At 50.7% G+C, this 24,801-nt stretch overlaps 1 protein-coding gene across 1 annotated transcript in view; it reads right to left on the bottom strand.

Annotated features, from left to right (window-relative positions):
• LOC117886029 (fer-1-like protein 4) overlaps nt 1-24,801 on the bottom strand; it is a 113,606-nt gene that overhangs the window by 23,658 nt on the left and 65,147 nt on the right. Inside the window, exons 20-35 of the mRNA XM_034787662.1 lie at nt 22,816-22,968; nt 21,938-22,121; nt 20,941-21,065; nt 19,904-20,038; nt 16,649-16,822; nt 16,224-16,340; nt 14,237-14,398; nt 13,539-13,707; nt 12,263-12,366; nt 6,685-6,816; nt 5,832-5,880; nt 5,072-5,178; nt 4,616-4,747; nt 2,870-2,980; nt 2,157-2,284; nt 798-968 (exon numbers count right to left, since the gene is read on the bottom strand). Of these exons, the coding sequence (XP_034643553.1) occupies nt 798-968; nt 2,157-2,284; nt 2,870-2,980; nt 4,616-4,747; nt 5,072-5,178; nt 5,832-5,880; nt 6,685-6,816; nt 12,263-12,366; nt 13,539-13,707; nt 14,237-14,398; nt 16,224-16,340; nt 16,649-16,822; nt 19,904-20,038; nt 20,941-21,065; nt 21,938-22,121; nt 22,816-22,968 (2,153 nt within the window). The remainder of the gene's footprint in view (nt 1-797; nt 969-2,156; nt 2,285-2,869; nt 2,981-4,615; nt 4,748-5,071; nt 5,179-5,831; nt 5,881-6,684; nt 6,817-12,262; nt 12,367-13,538; nt 13,708-14,236; nt 14,399-16,223; nt 16,341-16,648; nt 16,823-19,903; nt 20,039-20,940; nt 21,066-21,937; nt 22,122-22,815; nt 22,969-24,801) is intronic.

Genomic DNA, 24,801 nt, shown 5'->3' with positions numbered 1-24,801 from the left:
CTGCCTCTCACACACCCGTGCCCCAGGCCCTGCATTTGCAGTCAATCCCCAGGGAAACCCCACAGCTCACATAACTTCTCAGGCCTTGCCATCCTGCCAGTGCCTTGAGTAGTGGCTTATATTGTTTCAGCTGTCACTACACAACGGAGCATTTAATTGCTCCCTCCACTTACATTGAACAAAAGGTGCTTAGCTCACCCACACTTACATTGAACAAAAGGTGCTTAGCTCACCCATAAGCTTTAACCTTCAGCCATGTCTACACTTACAAGCTTACAGCAGCACAGCTGTACCAATACAGCCGTGCTACTGTCAGATCGCTCATGTAGCCGCGTTATGCGGACGGGAGAGAGCTCTCCTGTCGACATAATAAAATCAGCTCAATGAGCGGCAGTAGCTAAGTTGGCCGGAAAGTGTCTCCCACTGACACAGCGCTGTGCACACAAGTGCTTTTGCCAGCAAAACTTATGTTGCTTGCGGGGCAGTTTTTTTTCACACTCTTGAGCAACAAAAGTTTTGCTGACATAAGTGCTAGTGTAGACATGACCCAAGTCTATGATTGACAGCAGCCATCAGCACCAGCCAGCATAACATCATCAGGGCTCCATACTACGTAACTAGAGTGCTCGAGTTCATCCAGAAGTGACGGGCTGGATGCAGGAAACACTGGATGAAACTCTCTGGCCAGTGTAATACAGGAGGTCAGGCTAAATGGTCATAAGGGTTCCTTCTAGCCTCAACATGGATGATTTTATGAAAGAAAGTCGTATATGCCATCCCCGTGGTCTGGAACGTACGTGTCATACTGGGAAGCCACTCCGCAGTTAGCTCGGTGTTTGCTGTAGAATCGGTTCTCCAAGTCAATCTTCGTCTCCCCAATCAGGTCATCAGACCCAACCAAATCGTGGTCAAATATTGAAACAGTGAGTTCTGATTCCATCGGAAAGGATATGCTCAGTTCCATAACTCTGAATACAAAGCAAAGAGACGCTCGGTCAGCAGAGATGCTGGAAATCAAGCATGTTTCCCTCCCTGCCCCGGGTCTGATGGCAGAACCCCATGTCTGTGGGCGCAGTGCTGGTGAGGCTCCGGTCTTCCTGCCCCACAGAACTCGCCAGCTCTGAGCAAGCTGCCAGAAAGGAAATATCTAGAAGGGGCAGCACCTTCTCCTGTCTAGTTCCCTGCTCCAAACACATTGCTACGCACAGGGCTGGACACACCTGGTTCTGTAACCTCAGCAGGAGCCGGGCAGCCCTGATCTGCAGGTCCTTTTACTTCAAACAGCTCATTGTACATCATTCCGGTGACTCTATTCTGTGTTTCAATGACAGTGGGTTATAATAGGCTGCCAGGTTACAATGGCCTCCCGTTACCTCCCCCTCTTTGGACAAGCTAAGTTTTCCACCCAGGGTACAATTCAGTGAGCCATCTGCACCACATTCACCCTGACTGCGTGTGCAAACCTGGGGGCACATCCAGGAGCACATGGGTGTGGAACTCTGCCCTCCATTTCTAAGTGTTTGCCCCAAGGATTCCCTTGGAGATCAGACACCATAAATCATGGCCAAGCTCTGAATCCCATGATCCTAAGTCAGCAGCAGCAACACAGCGAGTGTCCCCACTGGAGTGACAAACACACAGATGTTCCTGCACTGTCACTATGTGTAATGCTCCCCTGGTTTTGGCTGCCAGGGGCTTGGGGTCTCCTTTCTCCTCACCATTTCTTGCTGTTCGAGAAGAGGCCTGGGGCTCTCCTTTCTTCCCCCCTGGAAGAAGGGGTTTCCCTGCTCTCTGTTCCCTCCTGAGTGTAGGTTCTAGAGGGGTGAGGCTCCTATGCTGCTTTGCCCGTACATCAGGTATGGAATTTAGGGGTGCTTCTGTAGTCAACACCCCAGATGTTCTGCCCAGATGAGCGGAAGGCCAGTCAGACAAGTGCACCTACAGGAGCCCTGGGCAGAGCCTCTCAGAGCTGCTGATGTGTGGGACCGACGGGCTAATGTAACAGAGTCTCCAGTGGACAGAGAAAGGACCCCCGATGTCACATTGAGCCCAAAGTGTTGACTCTGTGCAACGACCCAGCCATCATCCTTTTCAAGATGCACCAGGGAAGAGGCTGTTCCCATTAAACCTGACCCGAGGTAAAGCCTGCTCCTTACTCTCCAAACACAGGATTGAGCTGCTTAGGGATGTAGCGGTCCTTTGTGTCCTTCTTCTCTTGCCCAAGTGTTACCACCACATAGGGATCTGCCTTGCCGTTGGGGTCTGCCGGAGCCAGGTTCGTTGCCTAAAATACACAAGACAGGAGGTGCTGGGGCTGCCATTCACAGCCCCAGCCGTGACGCCCAGGCCAAGAGAGAGCAAGTGCAGGGCACAGGGCAGCAGAGGAGTTTCTGAGACGGAGCACTGAGACATCTGATCCTGTCAGTCACAGGCAGCAGATGAATCTCTCAAGGACTCGCTAGTCATGTATCAGTACGGAAGCCCTTAGCCAGAGCGTGAGAACAGAATTGCCAGGTCATCTCTCAGGTACTACCTCTAGGCAGATCATGGGGAATGCCCCATCAGCAGTTCCAGTGCCCCTTGGAGGTACGGGAGTGGGCAGGTAGTTTCCCAAGGGAAGACGGTGGAAACCCTGGGACTTCAGACATTAGACTCTAAACTGGACAAAGCTCTAGAAAAGATTCTCTGGGGACCAATGCTGCTATGGCCCAAACAGCTGGCTGGAAATGGAGTGACTAGCTGGGACCCAATAGCAAGGCCTTCTCCAGTCCCAGTTTTGCTGGCTCCATGAATACAGGCTGTGAGCTGGCCAGGGATTCTCTAGCTGCTGATCTGGACAAGGTCTCCAGGACTCACTGCAGTCACTTACCTTAACAATATAAACTCGGACAAGCACCTTGATGGGTCTGTTTCTGGGAACCCCCTGTGAGATCTTGTGCTCTGTACCTGCCTCCTCAGCAGGATAAACGAAGAATGAACCCTGCAGGGGAGACATTGAACAGGAACAGCAACATTGTAGGGATCAATACTCTGCTAGAGAAAATATTTCAAGCAAATTGCAATGCCCAGGATTCAATCCGTAGCACCGCCTTAATTGTGACAAATTGAAACTGGCAGATTACGTGTCTGTCTGTGCCCTGTGCCAGACCACACAGTCCCTGGCTTCTCAAGATAGCGCTACACAATGTGCTATGTTCCCAAAGAGATGGTCAGGGCCTCCCCCACACACTCAGCTCAGCAGACTTGATCTTCTTTCCTAAGAGACAGGCTAGTCTGCAGGGAACTTACCCCCAGCCCATGACAACCTGGGGCTGGCTGCAGAGGAGGGCAGGGAGCCAGGCTATTCACAGTTACCTCTCCTAACCACTCCCCTGAAGTCAGTCTCGGAAGCGGACACTTCAGGAGACCATGGGTGACTGGAAAAGGCCTCCGCTGAAGGAAGGACTTTCAAAGTAATAGTATGAATTATAACTAATTATGTGTCATGGTAGCACACAGAGGTGCCAGCCAAGACCTGTACAGAGTCCCTATCCCAGAGAGCTTCCCATCTAAAGACAAGTGACACAAGTGTAACAAACAATCAGAGGGAGGAGGGTAACAGAACTCAGTCCACACAGGCCAGCACTGAGGATTACCTGCTAATTCATAGCCCTGGGTGTCAACACGACACAGCAGATCCATGCCCTCCCCTCCAACTACCTTGATACTGAGAGATGCACATTATTTAAGCCGTCTTTAGGCCGGCACCATCCAGGCTAAGTTTCACCAGTGACAGACAATAAACACTCAGCAGTAACAGAGCACTAAATACAGCTAAACACTACCTCAAACAGACCTTAAACTAAAGCTGGCAGGCCCCAAATGTCAGGGAGAGGCGGTTTTGTGAGCTCTGAGACACTGGAGAGGTGGGCATAGCCACTGTTGTCTGTGGTTAAGACACATGCATCCCCTAGTAGCACAGTGGTACCCAAACTCTTCCTGTCGCCCGCACCCCCTTATCAGTAACGGAATCTGTCTGCGCCCCCACTCCGCTACTGCACAGCTCGCTCAGCCGAGGAGCTTGGGCTGAAGGCGAATGAGGGCAGAGCTGGCCTGGGGGCGGAGCAGGGGGCAGAGCGGAGCTGTGGCTGGGGATGGAGCAGGGGGCAGAGTGGAGCTGGGGCTGGGGCTGGAGCTGGGCTGGGTGGATTGCAGCTGTGGCTGGGGACAAAGTGGAGCTGTGGCTGGGACCGGAGCTGCTCTGGGGGCAGAGCAGAACTATGTGGCACTCCCTCCCCACCCCCTGTGGGGACTGGCCCTGACCCCGCCGCATGCCCCCCCCGAACATTCCTCTGTAGGGGGCACGCCCCACAGTTTGGGGACCACTGCCCTAGTGCCTACTGCTTGTTTCGGTTCCCTGGTGCCCAAGGAATGGCATGAAACTTCTACAAGGCATTCCTCCTGACTACACGCTATAATGAAGGAATTTAGCATCCCAATTCTTTCTTAGTGAAGAATAAACAGATAAAAATGTTCTAAAATGTTCTTATGCTGCTAATTGCTTTCCCCTCTTTCATGCATTGCTGTCATTTTTTATTTCACGCACAACATGAATGGCACTCAAATGACACAGTACCTTATACTTCCCCACAAAGTTCTCATCCTCATTTCCATCCTCATCCTCATTCGCCTTCCCCCGATGAAGCGGAAAGATATACAGCCAGTCTTCAAAATTATCAAACTCGTTTTCCAGCTCTGAGTTGTAGATCTGAAATAAACTGCAAGTTATTTCGGCTCTTTCCTTCCAGCTCAGTCTCCCCAAAGGGAAGGAAAGAGTCAATGCGATCTAAGGATGATTTCCCCCATTCCCGCCCTGGTTCTATGGCATTTCGGACAGTGTCCAAGGGAGAGGAGGGCACTCAGCACCGAGCCGGATCAGTGCATGTGAACAGATGGTAGGGCTGAGTGTCAGCATTCTGATTAGCTTTGCCCCTTTAGGATCTGTGCTGTCACAGCTGGCAGGACAATGAAGAAGAAGGAGCAGGAGGGAATAAGCTGAGACAGAGCAGATCAGTCACCCTCGGAGACTTACCTGCAGCGTAGCTATGAGTTTCCTTTTGGGCCTCACTGGCTCAGCTTCAACTATCACTCCATTTTCCGCTTCCACATCAAAAGAGTCCACATTTAAGTTCCCTCCATCTACAAAGGGCATTAACGAAATCATGAAATGTCCTGGCTTCTCCAAACAAGGTATTTTTTCTCTCTGATTTGTATGTCACTCCATGACATCATCTCATCAATAGCTTTGGCTTTCAGACAGTCGTTTGAAAACATGATAAAATATCATTGTGCAACATGATAATCAATGTCTTATAAGAACTGTCATCGAAAAGCATTTCCACTATTTAGCTTCCTGGAAGAACATGGGGCATTTGCAGAGCACAGAGGCCAGCAACAGAGACGACAAAAAGTCACTGAGGACTTGGTACAGAAAGCAGAACTATTTGCCTACTGTACAAATGGTGTGTCTGGTGCAAGAGTAGGAAAGGGGCAGGGGAGGGGCTGTGTCAGGGCTTGGGTATAGTAAAACAAAAATCAGATTCTGAAGCAGTCGGAGATCTGTTGATGAAATCGCTATTTTATCAGACTGAGGGGCACAATCTGTGTGCGCCAGGGAAACGGCCCAGCAGCAATCTCACTAGCCCCCAGTGCTATCAGCTTGGGGTCTGCTCTCTGCTGCCAATTGAACAGCTAGCTGAAATATAGCACCAGCATGTGCGGTGTCATCTGACGTCAGGTCGGGATTTGAGAATGCCAGCAAATGTGTGTGCCTGGCTGGTCCAAGAACTCACCTGCCTCATTCGGGTCGTCATTGTCCCCGTCCTCCTCGTCACTATTGCACTGAAACACACACCCATTACCACGTTGCTCAGCCGGCGAATGGTCCTAGCCCATTTCATGCCAGAGTAGCCCCTCCCCTTATCACATTATTACCTGGCATACACAGGCGCCGACTTCTGCTCCCGCCGGTGGGTGCTCAACCCCATTCTGCCCCCAACCCCGCCCCGACTACACCCTTCCCTGAGGCCCCGCCCCCCTTCCCTGCCCCCATTCCAACCACTTCCCCAAAGTCCCTGCCCCAACTCCGCCCCTTCCCTGCTTCCCTGGGGCGGGGGGAGGGGAGCTTGGCTGCCGGTGCAGAGCACCCACTAATTTGTCCCCATGGTGCTCCAGCCCCAGAGCACCCACGGAGTTGGCACCTGTGCTGGCACTACTAGATTGATTAACACTATTGTGGGGGGGCACAGCTGGGATCAGTAGTTACATGCTGCTGGGTTCAGCTCATTAGCCAAAGCTGCCCAGTGAACAATGAGACAGGCTGACATGACTTTTGAGCCCAAATCCCATTTTCAGAAGTGACATAGGCACTTCGGGCCAAATTCTCTCAGCACTGCAGCACCAACCCCTGGGCACCCTGCCACCCAGCCAAACCCTCAGCCCTGAGCTAGGTGCCCACAGGGTGGGTAGGGGATTCTCAGCAGTCAGCATACTGAGCAGGGAGCTGCCTACGCAAACCAGCAATGAAATGCTGAGACCAGGGCCAGAGCTGAGGGGCCGGATCCACCCAAGTACTGCGATATTTAATTCCCATTGATCTTGCGGCTTTCATGCCAATAAGGGACAAAGGAAGTGACAGACCATTACCTGATTGCTCATTTCCTTTAAGGACTCATAGTACTTAGACCACCAATCCAGTTCTTCCAACTCTGGCTTTTCCTCCTCAAACTCATCCTCTTTCTTTATGAGTTTATTGATAGGAATTTTCTTCAGAGGAGCCTAAGAACACACAGCAAAGGGCTGAGAATCAGGAAAGGGCAAAGCATGGGTTTCTGTGTGTCATATATAGTGGACTGTATTGGTGCCTGATATTAGAGAGGCTTTGTCCCGCACCACCCCAGGGGCTCAGCTTTCACAAAGACCACAACATATGGCTATCTGTGGCTCAGGTTTTGTGCATTTCTACCAAAGCTGCACTATTCCTACTGGAAAGACAACCCAGGGTATTAGCTATGCCAGAGCTCCTGGCTCTCTCGACAAGTGCAGGAGGATAGCAAACAGGCAGGAGTTATGCAGAAGAGATTCCATTAAGGCAGGTACACCTGCCTTACATGAGAGCCCTCCAGGTGCTATGCAGGCTGACCATGGATGAAGGCTATCTCCACATGGGGGACAGAGGATTAGACCTTTCTAGGACAGGCCCTTTATGAATGTACCATTCATTCCCCAGTGTACTCTTTTACATTAATATTCAATCAACAAAACCTTCCCTTCAGACAGTTAAGGCTGCTAAGTGAAAGTGATGCTCTTCCCGATCACGTCATTTACAAACACAAACCCCAAGTCACAAGGAGATAGCTAGCTAAAGAGCACCTTGGGCCAAGCTCTCTGGCCTGCTCTGTCCTTAGTGCTGTGTGGATGGCATTCAGCCCTAACTCCCTTGTTGGGGATACGTCTAGCATCAGGGAGTCCCCAGGAACCTCTGACCCACAACTGTGCTCTAGCTATTCCCAGCTGGCAGGTGGCCGCTTTGGACTGTTGTCAGCAGATGGAAGCTAGAGCAGCCTCCAGGCTGGTCTAATCTGCTCCTTGATTGAGACAGAGGCACAGAATCAGGAAGGCAGAGTCAGTGCTCCGACAGCAGCCTATAGCCAATGATTTTAGTTCATTGTTCATTTATTGTGTGGTTATGATTAACTAACATGTTATGTTATATATAATCATTCTATGCAAAATACAGTTACGTTGTAGGATTATAGAAGTATAAGATTGATCAGTATAGAGGGAATAATCATGTATTAGGTAACTAAGTAAGTAGGGTTGAAATGCAAGGCCTGTAGGCTGAGGCCTGCAAGCTTTTAGCTTAGCTATTTCAGGCCTTGGCGATAAGAAATGCTGACGTAAGTAAGTGACCGAAGACTAACCCGATACCCTAAGATTATGGGAAAAGAGGTACCAAGTGGCAATATTGCGAAAAATTAGCCAGAAGATTAATTTTAAATCATAAAAATGCTGTAAAGTCGCATCTGTCTCCAACATGTGCCTTAACCACAGGGTATAGGTTGTGCATCAATGCTAATGAGAATAAAGAGAGCCTACAAAACCTGTAGAAATCGAGGTCCCTTAAGTTTCTAGAGGACATCAGACCAATAAGGAAAAAAGAGGGCTGACACTTTTATGGACATGCACCGAATGTAGGTATACACAGAATCGCATTATAAAATGAGGGTGTCCAGAGCAGGAAAATTGAGCTCCCTATGGAAAATTCCAGCAGGAACCATCCCTCTACTGATGATCAATCCAGGAGAGACCCATCAGTCCCTAACATTATTGTTAAGGATGTGAGTATAACTTGTGCATAGGTCTGTATAGAATTCCTATATGCTTGAGTATTCATAACTTTAATTGTAACTTGAATAAAACTTGTCAAACAGACTAGACCTTGTACGTGTGAATGTCTGTGTGGCCATTACCCTTGGTCTTTATGTGTTCCTAGAGACTCTAGATCTGAAGCAAGTAGCAGAGGTAGCTTTCACTCTGTTAAGCTTGAAACTGTAGCCACCAGAGTCGAGCCCACGGTGGTGTAACACCACATTACAAAATTCACCTAAAATAAAAGGCTACAAGTCCCTCAGCTGAAGGTGAGGGTGAGCATTGCTGCATCATTGTTGGCTTGCCTCTTGAGGGCACAGTGCCTCTCTGCGGCGCCAGTGCCAGGGACTGCGCCATCATCGTTATGAGGTCCATAGCTGCCTCAAAGGAGTCCGGTGTGGAAGGAAGATCTATGTCCTCCTCCCAACACTCCTGCTCCATTACCGGGAAATCCACGAGAACCGGACTCGACAGACCTCCCCGCGAGGCTGGAGTCAACGGTGTCGGCAGAGTCAGAGCTGGGTGTCCTGATGTGGGACACACCCCGCTGGTGCCTGCTTGCTCCACTACTTTAGTGGGAGAGCCCCCTCTGTCTGTCTTCTTCTTCTTGTGTGGCACTGGCGAATGGGAGCGGTGACAGGCACTTGCACCGGAGGAGGTCTTCGGCACTGGAGCCCTTCTGCTGGGGGTCCCTGGAGCCCGAGTCCTTTCCTGGCGCCATGGCGACCCTTATTGAGGCTGGTGCACTCCGCACCAAAGTGCCGGGCTTGGGGTTGGATGCCACCTGGGCTGGCTGGGGACAATGGGCTGACTCCATAAGGAGCAGTTTCAGCCTAAAGTCCCTCTCTTTTTTGGCCCTTGGTCTTAAGCCTTTGCAGTTTTTGCACTTGTCTGGTTGGTGTGACTCTCCCAGGCACTTCAGACCGGAGTCGTGTGGGTCTCCCTTTGGCATAGGCTTCAGGCAGGACCCGCACGGCTTGAAACCCTGAGACTGAGACATGCCCCAGTCCCCGGGAGGAGAAAAAAGATAGGTGGGGGACTCCCAACTGAAACTTATCTAAACTAACTATACTATTTACACTAACTGACTATAAGATTTTAACTATTTACAGGTAACATTGAATGAAAGTCCACTATGGGATTGTTTGCTGTTCGCAAGAGAGAAGCTGCTCCAATGACCATCACTGGCGATAAGAAGGAACTGAAGAGGCGGCAGGTTGGCAGGGATCTACATACACCTCCATGAAGGCGCCACTCCAGGGGGCTCCATAGTCGACCCAATGGGTACCGCTAGGGGAAAAACCTTCCAATGACCATGCATGCGGCGCGCACACACCTACTTGGAATCAACATGAGTAATCACTCGAAGAAGAATTAATAAAATGATTTACAACTGTTTATTTAGAATGACATCAGAGATGAGGACATTGGAGGTTCCAACCCAGACCATGCGGTGCTGAGAAGGAACTGAAGAGGCGGTCAGACCACCCCACCATTTATCACCTCAGTTGGAAGCACGAGGCGAGCCAGGGTGCATGCATGGACCACAGACACTATTTTCAAATTCACCGACTCTGGAGGCATGCTGCGCACGCAGAACCCACAGTGGAATACAATAGGAACCATCACTCGAAGAAGAACACGTGGTTTGGGGAAAATTCAGGATGGGGGGAGTAGGGGTCACCTTGCCAGGTGTAACCAAGGCTTGTGGTGGCCAGAGTGTGGCTGTGGTGTAGCAAGCAGGCTGCTGGAGTCAGAGCTGCTGGTCCAGGATGACTTGTCACACAGACACTCAAAGCATGCTTGTATGCTGGCTGGGAGCATCCAGACAGGGAGCTACAGCAGCCGAGCATTTTAAGGCATTCAGGGTTCCAGAACAGGCAGTGACACAACCCCCCACTGGTCTGGACTGCTCCAGCCCATTGGAAGTGAGATGCCCTAGAAGCGATTCCAAATACTATGATCAAAAGTCTCGGCGACGTTAGAAATTCTACAATGGAAGGAATGTTTGTTTACGGGGATGCTGTCATTATTGAAACAAGAGTGTGAAAATCAGGAAATGCAATGGCAAAGTTGTCCAAACACCCTTAACTCTGACCCTGTGCTCTTGTTCACTAGGGGGCAGCAACCGAGTCACATCACAGAGTTACAAATATTTGGAAGGGCCAGTCAGGGGGCTTGTCTAAAGTGGGAAAAGCCATCTAGTTAGAACAAAGGTTAACTAACTGGTAACCCACAATCAGCTAACACAATTTGACACACAAGTCTAATCTACACAGTCTGACACATTGTGTTAGTCAAGGTGTGTTCTAACAGGATGCGTTCTCCCAGCTGAGCCAAGCCCAAGATGCATCTTGAAGGGTGGATGTGGCAGAATGGAGGATACATGTCAGTGCAGTTTTTGTTGAAATAAAGGGGGGTCTGTGTTTGGGGTCCTAGGGCCATGTATGAAGGGGATTTCTACAGTATGGTAGTTGATGACATTTTCAGTACAAAGCAGGGCCAAAATCCCTTGTCTCTAAAGCACCTTGTTTACTTTTGGTGCTCTATAAATAACAATGTAACTCCAATCCTGACGTCATTCCAGTTTGTATTGGAATGTGACAGAGGTCACGGTGCCATATGGCTGTAAGAGATGGGGCAGGGAGACTGCTGGTGGATAGGCAGAAGGTGGCTATTCATATGGGTCAGAGCAAAAGCTGTTTGTGGAAGCCAACTATGAATTTCCTGACTTCAATGGATTGCTTTTTCAACCTGAATCTTAGCATTGAATTTCTAGGTTTTCCAACAGCTTTTGTTTTATTATAATTAAAACCTTCTAATGGCATTGTTTTAACATACTGATAAGCTTGTGAAAAGTTATTTATGTCTTAACTAGATATGGGCCAGAGCTGTACAATTCTGATTGGGATCTGACTGAGTTCAGATTGCAAGCCCCTGCCGCTCCTCGCACCTGAATGTAGAGGGGTTTGGCTCGAGAGCGCTGGTTTGGCATCTCTAATCTGACATGTAGGAACATGGTGTAGATTCTCCTCTGATACAGAAATTATACTCTGCAAGAATTATTGGTGTGATGGAAAGTGAAATATGTGAGTCAGTGAAAATCACATTTTCAAATAAAACACTCCACAGTGGAGTATTTAGCCTGCTTGATGAAATCGAGTTCAGCTATGGGAGCCTGTGACCTGCCGGATTCAGACTGGTAATGGTGATGGAGTTTATAGCTTCCACAGGCTGCATCTTCCGAGCCAATTCTTATAACATCCAGGGAAGCTCAGAAACTCTGCTGGAACCTGACTGAGTGCTCAGATGTATACAAATCTGTCAGAAATGATTCTGAAATGTTGCACCCATGCTTGTCTGCGGTAACTCTCATCCAGGGCAACTGAATGACCAGCTCAGAAGTTTCCAGACTTAGCCATTAATGAGAGGCATTTACGACTTTATAAACACTAGAAGAATTTTTCAGAAAGTGAAATACAACTAATTTTTTCCACGTCTCATATCCCAGAAACCCCTCATCAGATTAACCTCAACATCTCCTCACCACGTAGTCTCTCTCTAGAGTGCAGACAAGTGTCATTTCACGCAGAAACGACGAAGGGGTGGGGGAGGAAATTAGAGGGGCGGTCAATCAAAATCAGGCTTATACCGGAAAGTGAATTATGCTGCCATATGATCTGCTAGGCAACACTGAAACAGGGAAGATGACTGTCACTTCTGAACTGTTACTATTCTTGGGTACAACCTAGGGATAGGATCCAAGTCAAAGCCAGAGAGGGTACTTTGGGCAAGCAGCATTTCCATTCAAATAATAACGTGAAGGTTACTGTCAACATGATACCGCACTCACCTTCACCAGATTCAGGGGGTTTGCTTTGCTGCCCATGTCGCTAGCAGTCAGGCCAATGTTGATCACAGTCTGGGAGATGTTGGGTCGAGCAGAGGCTTTCCGTGCTGAGTGAGAAAGATGGAGACTATGTATTCCAACAGGAAGATCATTCATTCATTCATTGTCTAATCTTCCAAAGTCTCATTACCAATTACAAATGGCCGCTGAGCCAAGGACACAGACGTACCTCTCAGGTGCACCTCACTGCAAGGGACGCCATTCCTGCAATCCCCAAGTTCCCTACATTACCCCACCCACTTTCAGTCTGAAATTTTACACCAGAAAGGCGTCATCGTGAAGCTGCAGGGGCCTTCCACCACACCATGTTACTCTGTGTGACCCTGCCCCCACGGGCCTGCAGAACCCCCACCGCACCATGTCACCCTGTGTGACCCTGCCACCACGGGCCTGCATAACCCCCCACCGCACCGTGTCACCCTGCGTGACCCTGCCCCCACGGGCCTGCGTAACCCCCACCTCACCGTGTCACACTTCGTGACCCTGCCCCCACGGGCCTGCGTAACACCCACCGCACCGTGTCACCGTGCGTGACCCTGCCCCCATGGGCCTGCGTAACCCCCACCGCACCATGTCATCCTGTGTGTCCCTGCCCCCACGGGCCTGCGTAACCCCCACCGCACCGTGTCATCCTGTGTGACCTTGCCCCCATGGATCTGCATTACTCCCCACCCCATGCTGTACTTCATCCCCAGTAGCTGTGTGGCACTGGTTTTTCTGAATACCTCTCGTTTCAATAGCTTCCATGTTGTGTGTGTGCCTGGGAGATGCCGGAGAGCACAGAAGGAAGCCTCTCTGCTTCACACCACCACATGTTCCCTAGCCCCAAAGGGGACTTCACTGAGCCCTACCACAGGTTAATGGCCTTGTCTGAGGGGTGAGGAGTTACCCCTGCAGGAATTCAGTCAGCAGCCCCTTCATGCAGCACCACAGAGAGTCCACAGCCTCATAGCAAGACACTGGAGACCATCAGACCTGAATTCCGCCCCAGCTTGCCCTGCCTGGGTTAGCCGAGGGGTGTCTAATCGCACCTCTGCTGCACTGCCCTGGCGAGGGAGGGACAATGGGGACATGCCAGCCTTGCAGAAAACGCTGCACTTAGTTGTGCTGCATGCCGGGACAGTCCCTCTCTTCCCGCCGCAGCACTTGGCAGTGGAAAGCCCCGTGCCACCCTGCCATGTGAGGGGGTGTGTAGCACAGTTCAAACCAGGAAACTCACCTTTGGCCGGATTTTCTGGCCCCTCCTCCAGCTCCTCCAGCTCTCTGGGAGAGAATTTCATGATATGGGACACCACGTGGGTCCCCACCAGCACGGTGCGCCCAAAAGCTCGCTGCTCCACCACAAAGATACTTAGGGGTGGGTGCAGGTACACCTGCTCCGGGAGCTCCTGCAAAAGAGCCTCTCACACTGTCACCAGGGCTGCAGGGGAGGGTCCTGCGGACAGCTCAGAGCCTGGCTTATAGCTCACCCATGTGTCCAGCTGGCAGATAAGGGCTGCGCTCCAACCAGCTGCACCCGGGTGAGCCCCTAGCACAGCGGCCCTGATGCTCCCTCTGCAGGTAGATCCTGACAGCGCCAGTCAGTGCTGGAACCCAGCTCCTCAGTTCTGAACTACAGCCCTGCCCATGCCTGGCCAGCAGGCAGCCCCTGGCACATGCTGCCGGCAGGCAGTCCCTGATGCTGGCTGAATGGATTCATGCCATGGAGCGTTCTTTCCCATCAGCAGCTAGTCCCCCCGGCGGGGGAACGCAGCTGGGGCTGAACCCAGTCTGCAGGTATGTGCCCATTCTCCAGAAACACAGGCCTTGGAAACTCTGTCTCTCCCCTCCTCGCTAAGCCCCTGCCCCAGAGCTAGCGGGGGTGGGGAGTCAGCATTGCAGCCCGGGCCCTGGCAGTGAGCACTTCTCCCTGCTTACCACGTTGATGTATTTGACCAGCTCGTTGAAGTTGGGGTTCTCTTTGTATGACACGATCACTTCCGATTCCACTTTCTTCCCAGCACATTCGATGATCACCTGGGGCTGATCTACCTCAAACAGGTTCACCCGCTTCAAGTCTCGCAGGCCCCAGAACAGGATCTGAACAGCAGGAGCCAAGCGCGTCAGCTGCTCTAGGCACTCAGCTCTCTTCACACATGCCTTCCCAGCCGCCAATCCCTCACTCCCAAGAGTGACAATCACCCCCAATCCACCCACCTAATCCCAGTGCTCATCTCACCACACCCTGTCCAGCTGCCAGACTGTCCCTCACCCCCACTGGTAACCAGCATTACCACCAGCTCCTCGGCCCATTGCAAACCCTTCCCACGTCCCTGGCACTCGGACCCCTCTTTCCAACACAGGAGGAGTGAGGGCTGCTCCTCACCCACCCAGATGCTCCCAGGAGGAAAACACTAGAAACTTCATCAACAGCAGATGAATGTGCTGGTGTGGAGGTGGGCAGACTCAGCAGAGCACTTTGGGGGCAGATGAGCAATAGCCAACGCGCTGTCTCACAGCCAGGCTCCTCTGTTCAGTCTGATTGGGTGTTAATCAAACCGCATGGGGCACTTTCCATGTGAGATGCTGGATGTAATGGGGGCTTGTGACCCAACGCACTCCTGTATACACATCCTACACACCACTGGGATTGTCTTTGTACAAAATACGCCTTGTGAGAGAGCATTTGAAAACTAATAACTCACTGGTCAATAATAAACTGGTGAAACACATATAGCAACATGACATGTAAAGTTAAAGTTGTGACTGACATGCGTTCACCAGACAAGCCTGGGGAAGGGTTAACAAGTTTCTCGAAGACAAAGGACAAGCTGACACCTCTAGCCAGGTGTTGTCAAAGCTGATTGACCATCACCGGTCACATGGCCAGTCTTTGGCAGCGAAGCGGGGCAGAAACAAATCGATCTGCATTTTAACAAACAACATGGAAGCTCTTTCCCCATGAGACCCCCGTGTCTCCATCCTCACAGCTGGAAGGAACGTTATCTAGTGACGCTCAGGAAAATGCATTGCAAAGGGTGACTGGAGTATGGAAGGGAGGGGCAAAAACACCCCTGGTAGGGTTTTTCTCTCTCTCTCTCTCTTTCACCTGGGAAGATCAAGGAACCAGCTTTTGGACTTTGGGAGGGGTTCTGACCTCAGAATTTGGCCAGCCCTCATGCTGGGAACATGTGGTAAGGATTTCACCTTGAACCAAGTCTATTTGTTAAATTTTAGTTACTAGACAGTGCTTTATCTTTATGTCTTTTGTAAACATTTTTGGCTTCCATGCCTTATACTTGTACTCACCTAAAATCTCTCTCCATGTAGTTAAATAAACTTGTTCTAGTCTTCTTTAATCAAAACTAATCCAGTAGTGTGTTTAAACTAAATTGTTTGGTAACTGCAGTTAAGGAAGCAAACTGTTGTACACTGACCCCTTACAAGGTTCAAGGGACGTCCAATATCTGGACTGCTGAGGAGAGGGCTGGACAGTGCAGAACATACATTTGGGGAAAGTCCAGGACTGGAAGTGTGTTGGGGTCACCCAGCAAGTGGAAACCAAGGCTGGTGGAGTGTTGCTGGCAGGCTGCTGCTATCGCAGACACTCAGGGCATGACCTGCATGCTCTCTGGCTGTTTGTGATGGGCCCAGGGTGGGAGATACAGCAGCAAAGCATTGTGAGGCACCTCAGATTGCAGTGCAGGTGGTGCCTGGATTGCACCCTGAAATGTGATAGGGCTGGTGGGTAGATGTCGCCCCAGTTCCAAGCCACACTCATTTCTGGCCTGCGACAGTCCCTGGTGTGAGGAGGCAGCACAGACATGTTTGAGTCCCAGGCATTGTGTCAGTCCCTTCCCCAACCCCCTGCATTGGTACCAGTCAGAGGACACTCTGCTCAGAATTCTACTGAAAGCTACGACACCTCTATGCGGAATTCTTTGAGGATGGGCCGGATTCCCTCTGGGATAATGAAGCGTCCAGAACGGGGATCCTCCAGGAAGTCTGGCTCCTTGGGCTCCACGTCTTTGGGCACTGAAGGCTGGACAGATGGAAATGGCCAGGCCACACAGAAATTAAGGCGCTTGTCTCTCCTGCCCCACAACATCCCCTCACCCACCCACCCACCCATCTCTCCCATCCTCAGCTTTGTCCTCCTCCTTCACTGCTGTCCATTGGTACTGGGGGCCCACCCGCGATGGGAGTGCTCCTCTCTGCTTGAGGATGTGGCTAGTGCAGGGAGCCCAGCATCATGCCCCAGGTGTTAACTGCCAAGTCGAGATAGCAGGAGCAGCTGGAACGAGCTGCCATGCACCCCTTACCACACTGCTACTCCAACAAGCCAGTTACCTCCAAGTAGCCGCTGTAATCCAGCTCGATCAGCTCAAAGGTAGCAATTAATTCCCCTGCTGCTCTGGCTCCTTTGTAAATGTCAAAAAACTGCAGGGCGGGTTTGCAGTATGGTTCATCCACCAGCTTCACCTGTGGAGTAGCAAAGGCCCGGCCAAGAAATTCTGGAGAACCCTACAGACAAGAAGGAGCCACCATTGGATATAGCCTCAGCATTCTCACGGCATATCAGGCCTCAGTACAACATGCCAGAACGGGCTGAATCCCCACCAGGTGTACATCCTGCAAAGTCACCGGAAAGACTCTCTCCATCGCTGACCGCCATGCACTGCTGCAGGGAGCCCACGACAGGGCACTCAGTACTGGGATCACATTCAGAAAGGGATCAAACCACACCTCCCTTCCTGGGCTTTCCACTGTCAGAACCATAAAACCCTGGGCACTTAGCTGACCAGCCCAGTCTTCCTCTTCTCATCTTTATAGGTGAGGGCTTCAGGAGAGCATAGGGATCGGCTCTTCTTAAGTGTAATGCTAATGGCCCAATCTGAACTGTGGGAAATGTAACCAGATACCACAGAAATGGGTGCAATACAGAACAAGGCAACAAACTCCTTCCTCTCACTGACAATGCAGCCATGCCTTCCTGCATTTCAACAATCATTGCATGCCCTGTATCTACCGGAGTTAGACTTCAAGTTATTTAATTAATATTCAATTATTCAATATTTACAGTACGGGCCTTGTCTCCTTGCTTGTAAACTATCTGTATATCTAGGGTGGTCTGTAAATAATAAAACCTATGACTACTATTGAGAATTAAAGCAGTGTGTGTAAGACAATCCATGCATCTATGTATATTATTACTTTAAAAAAATGTTAAATTAAGGGTATTTAAGTTGCAAAGTCCAGCCCTCAAAAGTTAGGAAATGATAGAATTGGCCACCATAAATCAGTCCCCTTGTGTGTTTGCATTATTATTAGACAGGCTTCTGTTATGTGATCACATGCTATTTTTTCCACATGCCCCATGTCCTGTTCCGAGCACAGGCTGGACAGTGCTCAGGAACCTGTTCAGTGTTTCTTTCTAGCCTCATTATTCAGTGTGTGGCCAATTTTACAGTTGGGAAACTGAGCCAGGAAGACAAAGTGACTTGCCAAGGCCACACAGAGAATCAGTGGCAGGACCAAGACCAGAACTCAGGGCAACCTGACGCCCAGCCCTTTGCTCATTCATTCAGCCACACTTCCTTACTTCCAGAGGTGCTGAGCGTCCACTTCCCCCAATGAGTTCAGCTGCAGCTGGGAGTGCTCAGCACTTCTGCATATCGAGCCTCAAGTGTCTCAAGCTGGACACCCTCAAAACGAGGAACACACAGTGGCCACCTGCCAAAACTGTGGTGTCATGACTTTACCAACATCACACAGGGACAGTGGAAAAGACAAGGATGGAATCCGATTCTCCATTCAACAGCCTCAGCCACAAGACCCGACTTTCTTCCTACAATCCACTGCCTCATTCCTATACACCTTTCAACTTCTAGTGTGAATGAGGCAAGGCCTACAGACAACAGCCTCCTTTGCTACACACCCCGACTCATCCCCTGAGCACCGTCCATCCTGTGCATTGCATGACGCAAAGGTCCTCTGAAAAAGACAGTAGGTGATCATGTAATGAAAGACAGATTGCCAGTTCTGGCATTTCCTAGCTTTCAAGAGCTGGACTTCGCAACCCTAACACCATTATGTTAACAGTTTTTGGGGATTGTGATATGATTGAATTTGATATTCAGTTCAGTTTATTTTACAAGGCCTGCACATTTTCAGTTTTCATTGTGCTGCTGCACTCAGTAGTGAAGACAAATAACTGCACTGCGTCAAGCTCTCCAGGAGGTGTTGGCAGCTGGGTGGGGACAGCTGGGCTTTGGCACCAGTGGAGGCAGCTACGAATGGTGGGAAACACATATTAGCATGATAATGCTGTGGTTCAGTTTGATGGTCACATTCAGTGTGTTACGAATAGACTGCAACACCTCCACTTGGGTCTGTAAGTGAAAAATAGCCCAGATTCTCGGCTGCACCAAACCAGATAGCAGGGCAGGTCCGCATCAGCCGACCGCAGCCCAGGTTAGAGCATGCTCAGAGCTTGTCACAGGGAGGGCTGGGCCTGTAAGGGGGGCTGGGATCAGCCCCACCTGTGTCCAGTGTTCCCCCTAAGTGGGGTGCCCATGTGATGGGTTCGGGCTTGGGCCAGGCGGCTGGGGATCATGTGATGGTAGCCAGGGCAGGGCTACGTGTGAGGGGGCCTGTTCTCTCAGAGATGGGAGATCAGGGCTGGGAACTGGAAGGCCTGGGCCAGACCTTATACAAGGGTCGCTGAGGGCTGGGAAAGAGGCTGTCCCTACCAGCCAGAGGGAGAGGCCTGGCTACAGCTACCTGCAGTGAGCCGCAACAGCAAAAACCTTCCAAGGGAATTATGACCCTGGAGGAACCAAATGGACTGTGGCACCCAGGCTGGGCCTAGTGAGCTGGTGAGCCTGGGGAAGGTGGCTGAGAGTCTAGCTCGGAGTTAAACTGCTCTCGTTTGGTCAATAAAGCAGGCCCCTCATGGAGGAGTAACTTTAAAGCACCAGATGAGGTGGTTTGACTAAGGAAGGAGGAAGCTGAGGCAGTCGGGGGGCTGACACTGGGTGAGGTAAGACGGTTACAGACCTGCTCTGATTTCTGCCTTTGGGACTCTGGACCACAGCAAGCCCCTGCCACATCTCCTGTGCATGGGCTGAGCTGTGGGAGTGCAGTGGCCTGTCTGGGCACTGACTTAGAACTCTGCCACACAGTGGATTTCGCAGCTTGGCAGGTCTGGCTGCTTTTCAGACTGCAAACCAGAATCCAGCTCAGTGTTTGCATGTGAACCATCCTCTCCTCTAAGAGCACCTCACTTCCCCAGGCCAGTGCCAGCTCGGCAGGCTTCCCTCATCACACACACGACTCCACTGTTTGGCACCACCAGAGCAGAATGACAACAGGAAGCTTGTCAAAGCCTTCCCCAGGGAGCCACTCCTGGCAGCTCCAACCTCTCTGCAGCTTTGAGCTGCCAGTATAGGTAAGATCCAACCACAGAAGCGGAGGCAGAGCAAATTGGTGCAGTCGTCCATGTGACGTCCTGTATCTGGACAGATATTCCCTCAGCTTTCCCCAGACTCCTGCACACACTGAGCTCATGGACACATTGGGCCAGGGTCATTCTGTTATACTTACAAATTTATTATGGTCAAAGATATTGATGACAACAACTGGGGTCTCGGTCTTCAAATCCTCTCTCCTCCCATCAATAATCAGCTGATCATATAAAAGTAGCTCATTCCACAACGGGCTCAGGGTTTCCTCCAAGGTCTGTGTGGAGAGCGATCAGGGTTAATAGAGCTCAGCAGAGTCTCTTGAATTCAGTCAAGTTCATACTTACAATGACCCTTTAAGGAAGCAGTGAAAAGGGGGAGGGGGAGGCTGCAGACATTCCTTCCCCAAAGCAGGGCGAGAGGCACTATGGAGCACACAACAAATACACACACGCGCACACCACTCAGTGCAGTGTGTGCATGGCCAATGCCTTCAAGAGCAGGAGATGAGAGAATTCTGTGCGCTGATCTGGGCATTAGCCAGTTTCCCTCAGATACAACGGTTGTCACCAAAGATTCCTTAAATATTCACACTGCCCAGTGCAGGCCTTGCACGAACAATGGAAGGAAACAGAGATTAACAGTGGACAAACCACAGCTTCACAAGTGGCCTTGTAAATAGCCTGTTGCTAGTAGATAAAGAAAGAGTAAGAAGAATGACAGGTGATAATCTACACCTTTGCTTACTAGCAGCTTGCGGACAATTCATGATCTGTACAGGGATTGGTTACCAAAATTAGTAACCCAATTACAAAGTGTGATACAATGTAACATGGAATGTGCATGAGTCACTTTGGTTTAGAATGTGTGTACAATCCGATTGATTTTTGTCTGCTTTGGCAAACCCCTACACCCATCCTCTCAGCACAGGACTGCTGTATGCCGAGAAAAAGCCCTCAGTGACAAGTCCAGATTTGAGCTAATTCCTTGGGAACAGTGTGTGGAAAGTCTCAGAGAAAAATCCCAACACTCAGAGAGCATGAAAATGTCTCCACAGCTGGAGTCAAGTCTCCTCCGGTGATGCCAGCTTCCAACACTGCAAGCAGTGACTGACTTGGTCCACAGGCGAGTTTCCTGAGGTGAGGGGGATGGGCTGCAGTGGGACCAGAGAGACCTTACCCTGGTGGTCTGGCACTGAGTCGAAAACACCACTCTTGCAAATGGGTCTGAAAGGCCATTGTCATCAGCAGGCAGGATCCCCCGAGCCTGGTACAAGTGAGCTCGCAGCTGGAAGTAACTGAAGTCTGGCAAGAAAAAGCAGAAATCACTGGGCTGCTATGAGATCAGAGTAGTTATGCCCTTAGCACTCTTGGGAGAGAGTTTCTAGGCAGACCCAGAGGGAGGGGGGGTGGCCCTCGGAGGTGAGGTGGGCAGGGGACAGCACCTTTACAGGTGTCTGCTGAAGTGCTTTGGATCAGTATATCAACATGGCTTGGGCCAGGCAGTCCACTTTTGGTTAATTTCTTTGTCCCCAGTGACCACAAGTCTTTGGGGGGTTAATTTTGGAGTGATTTGTAATGAACATGAGCCCCTCAGAGCTGCATCACAGCAAAGCCAATGAATTACTGGACAGATCTTGAGCAGGTCACACACCCTAGAAATCGGAGCCCAGTCAGTGACTCTCCAGTAGCTTATGAAGTCACAGTGCCTCTTTCTCACTGGGGGGGTCCCTGTGACATTCTGCCAGAACTTTAAACCTTAGAGCAGTGGTTCTCAACCCGCAGCCCATGGGCCACTTACGGCCCAATCAGCACACAGCTGTGGCCCATGTGACATCCTCAGGGCCATAGAGGTAGCATTGGATGAGGCCCACAATGGCAAATAGGTTGAGAACCACTGCCCTAGGGACACAGGTTGTCTATGGCAGGCTCAGGTGCCATGCTCTCTCTGCCCTCCACGCTAGCAGGTTTATGCCATCCGTACAGAAGGAGACGGCAGCACTCTAAATGCTGCTGTGGCAAACACACGTTCCCACAAGCCAAAAAGGCTCTTGGCAAAGCCCACATCCAGGTGCCCAGACAGGACTCGCTCAGCTCACCGCTTTCTCATTTGTTTTCACTTTAGCCTCCAGTGGGACTGTAGAGTAACCAGTGCAATCAGGGCAGCTTGTGCTCACCGTCCCTGCTGAGCCGGCTGGGCGGCATGTGCGATGGGAGCCGTGCTGTCTGCTGGCCACTCTCATAGACGGGCTTGAACTCCTCGGGCAGTTCTGCAGTGCTGTTCTTCACATACTTGGTCACCCCCAGCCACATATAGATCTCTAGTTTCGCAAAGATCTCTCCGGTGCGTGACCCTGGGACCTTGGAGTGCAGAATGTTAGTTTCACTTCCCATCCAGACCCACAGGCCATCAGCCCAGCAGTGACTATATCACACGCCGGTGATTAGCAGTGCACCATCACTGTGCCTGCAGCTTTACACGTGGGTATGAAGGGCAGCTGGGCGGGGACCAAATTTTCTGTTTCTTGGGAAATTCCACAATCTCAAAAAAAATGTTATGTTCCAGAAGGAAACCAAAACTTTCAAAATTTCACATGAAACAAAATTAAAAAAAAAAAGTGCTTCAAAATCAAAATATTTTCTTTCCATAAAATCAAAACATTTCCTTCTGATTTTACCTTTTTTATAATATTAAAGACATTTTGAAATGAAGTAGTTTCTAAACAAAAACCAAAACATTCTGTTCTGCAAATGATGAAATGTTCCCATGTCAAAATGTTCCAAATCCTTTGTGCTGGGTTTTTTTCTAAATGAAAACAACCACTATGTGAGAGGAGAAGTCAAGTTAGTCTTTACCCAGTCCAGGAGCTCACTTGTTTGGACCTGGTATAGAAATGAGCAGTATTCTCACTATGCAATTAGACTGCTTGGCTTTTACTAGTCTTATAAATTCTTTCTCAGATACAGAACCAATAATTAGAGCTGGGGAAGGAAGGGAGACCAACATGGAGTGAAAGGAGCAGGAATATGGTTAGGTTTTTCACATAAACTCTACCTTTAAAAAGACGGTCTGGATCTTTGCACAGTCCTTGCCTTTCTCCTCTTCCACTACAGAGTAGAGGACATTTTGTGCAGGAATTCTTGTGTATGCCACTCGCTTATTATTGCTGAACATCCAAAGTAAGACATCGGGGAGCGTGCACTGGGGCTGGAAGAGATTGACAATGCAGAGTCTCAGAGAGAATGTCCCCATGAGGGAATACAAATGATCCAATCCTGCTTCCACCAAAGTTAATGGCAAAACTCTCACTCTGCTGAGTGCTTGGCACTTTTGAAAATCAAGTCACTTACTAGGAGCTTAACTGTGGCTTTAGGGGCCTAACTTTAGGTAACATTTTTTGGAAATCTTGATTGCGTAATACATTTGATTTCTCTTAGTAAGTGCAATATACAAGATACAAAGATAATGTTGCTTAGTGAACTTCTGTGACGAAGTGGGGGGTTTTCTTGTTTTCTGTGGAGTTTCAATGGTTTGCATGCAGAGGGGGTGGGACTCAGTTTCCCTAGGTGTTACTGGTTTAACGAGGTGAGGGGAGAGGGAGTGTGTTTTGCAGAGGACCGGAGACTTGGGGACCCAGCCGATGGCCGGGAGGATGGATACCACAGCGACCGGTGACCTGGTGACCCGGAGGCCCAGCTGAGGAGACGCAGCCGGTTCTGGCCAGTGGGCGGACAATGGGCTGCAGAGTGAGGACCCAGTGACCTAACCAGCCGATTCCAGCCAGAGGACAGAAGCGAGGAGAGGAGGCCCCGGTTTACAACCCTGTTTACCTGGAGAGAAGACAATGGACAGAGGCGGGGCCTGGGGCTGGTGATCTCAGATGCCCAGCTGGGAGCAGGGGGGCTCTGGGCTGGAGAGGGGGAGCAGGCAGAGCCCACCTGGATGCAGAGAGACTGGATGTGCTGGGCTGAGGGAGGCCAGGCCTGAGGCCCTGAGAGTTTCCTGTGCTGTGTTCAACTCTCAATAAACCCTCCTGTTTCATGCTGGCTGAGCATCACTCCAGTCTAGAGAACAGGGTTGCATCAACCCCTTCGGGGGTGGAGGCCCCGGAGGTCCAGAGCGAGTGGACTCCCTGAGGGGGCCCACGGCAGAGACAGACGTGCTAAGGCTCAGAGAGGTGCGGCTCCAGGAGGTGGAGGGGCCTGACCCCGAGAGAGAGTGGACCCCCAAGAAGGGCTGTCTCACTGAAAGGGGCACCCCCCATGGACCGCACGGGGCCAGGAGTGGGCACAATCTGTGAGTCCGTCACAACTTCACTTTGACATTTAAAATGTGTATCCTAACTTAGGTTTTTGCATTTGATTTCCTGGCAGTTTTTAAAGGTGACCTGCAAAGATTTTTGCGTGGAGTCGTATATTTCTTGCTTTGCTGCTTGTTTTTTCATTAAAAATATCTGGAATATCCAGCCTTCTCCGTTCTCACTGACAGACTCCTGGGAAGACCAGAGCTGTGGACTGAGCCCTCAGATGAATGGGGCGTTAAATCTTTTCTCCCAGGTGTTTCTGACAGAAGACATGTCTATATTAGGGTTACCATTCGTCCAGATTCCCCCGGACATGTCCGGCTTTTAGAGTTAAAAATAGCATCCGGGGGGAATTTGTAAATGTCCGGACTCCCCCCCCCACCCCCCCCCCCCTCCGCAGAGCACGCGCTGCTGACAGGGCAGCCGGACAGATGGTGCCACTTACATGGGGCTCCGACAGCCAGAGAGAGCCCCTCCTCCCCCTCCTCTCCCCTGCAGCTGAGAGCACTCCCTCCCTCCCTGCATTCGCAGATCACCAGCCGGCCGTTCGCACCGGCAGTCTGGAGCTCCTCCTCCCCGGCACGCTGGTCTGAGCGGCAGAGTAAGGGGGCCAGGGGGTCGGAGAAGGGGCAGGGAGGTTCTGGAGGGAGCAGTCAAGAGACGGGGGGGGGGTCAGGCATTCGGGGGGGGGCTTTCTGGGGGTGGGGGTGTGGATAAGGTTTTGGGCAGTCAGGGTA

Source organism: Trachemys scripta, chromosome 12 (genome assembly GCF_013100865.1).
Source record: "Trachemys scripta elegans isolate TJP31775 chromosome 12, CAS_Tse_1.0, whole genome shotgun sequence".
In the NCBI taxonomy this organism is placed as follows: domain Eukaryota; kingdom Metazoa; phylum Chordata; order Testudines; family Emydidae; genus Trachemys; species Trachemys scripta.
Note: the sequence above shows the minus strand (reverse complement) of the source record. Positions and strands in the feature narration are given on the sequence as shown.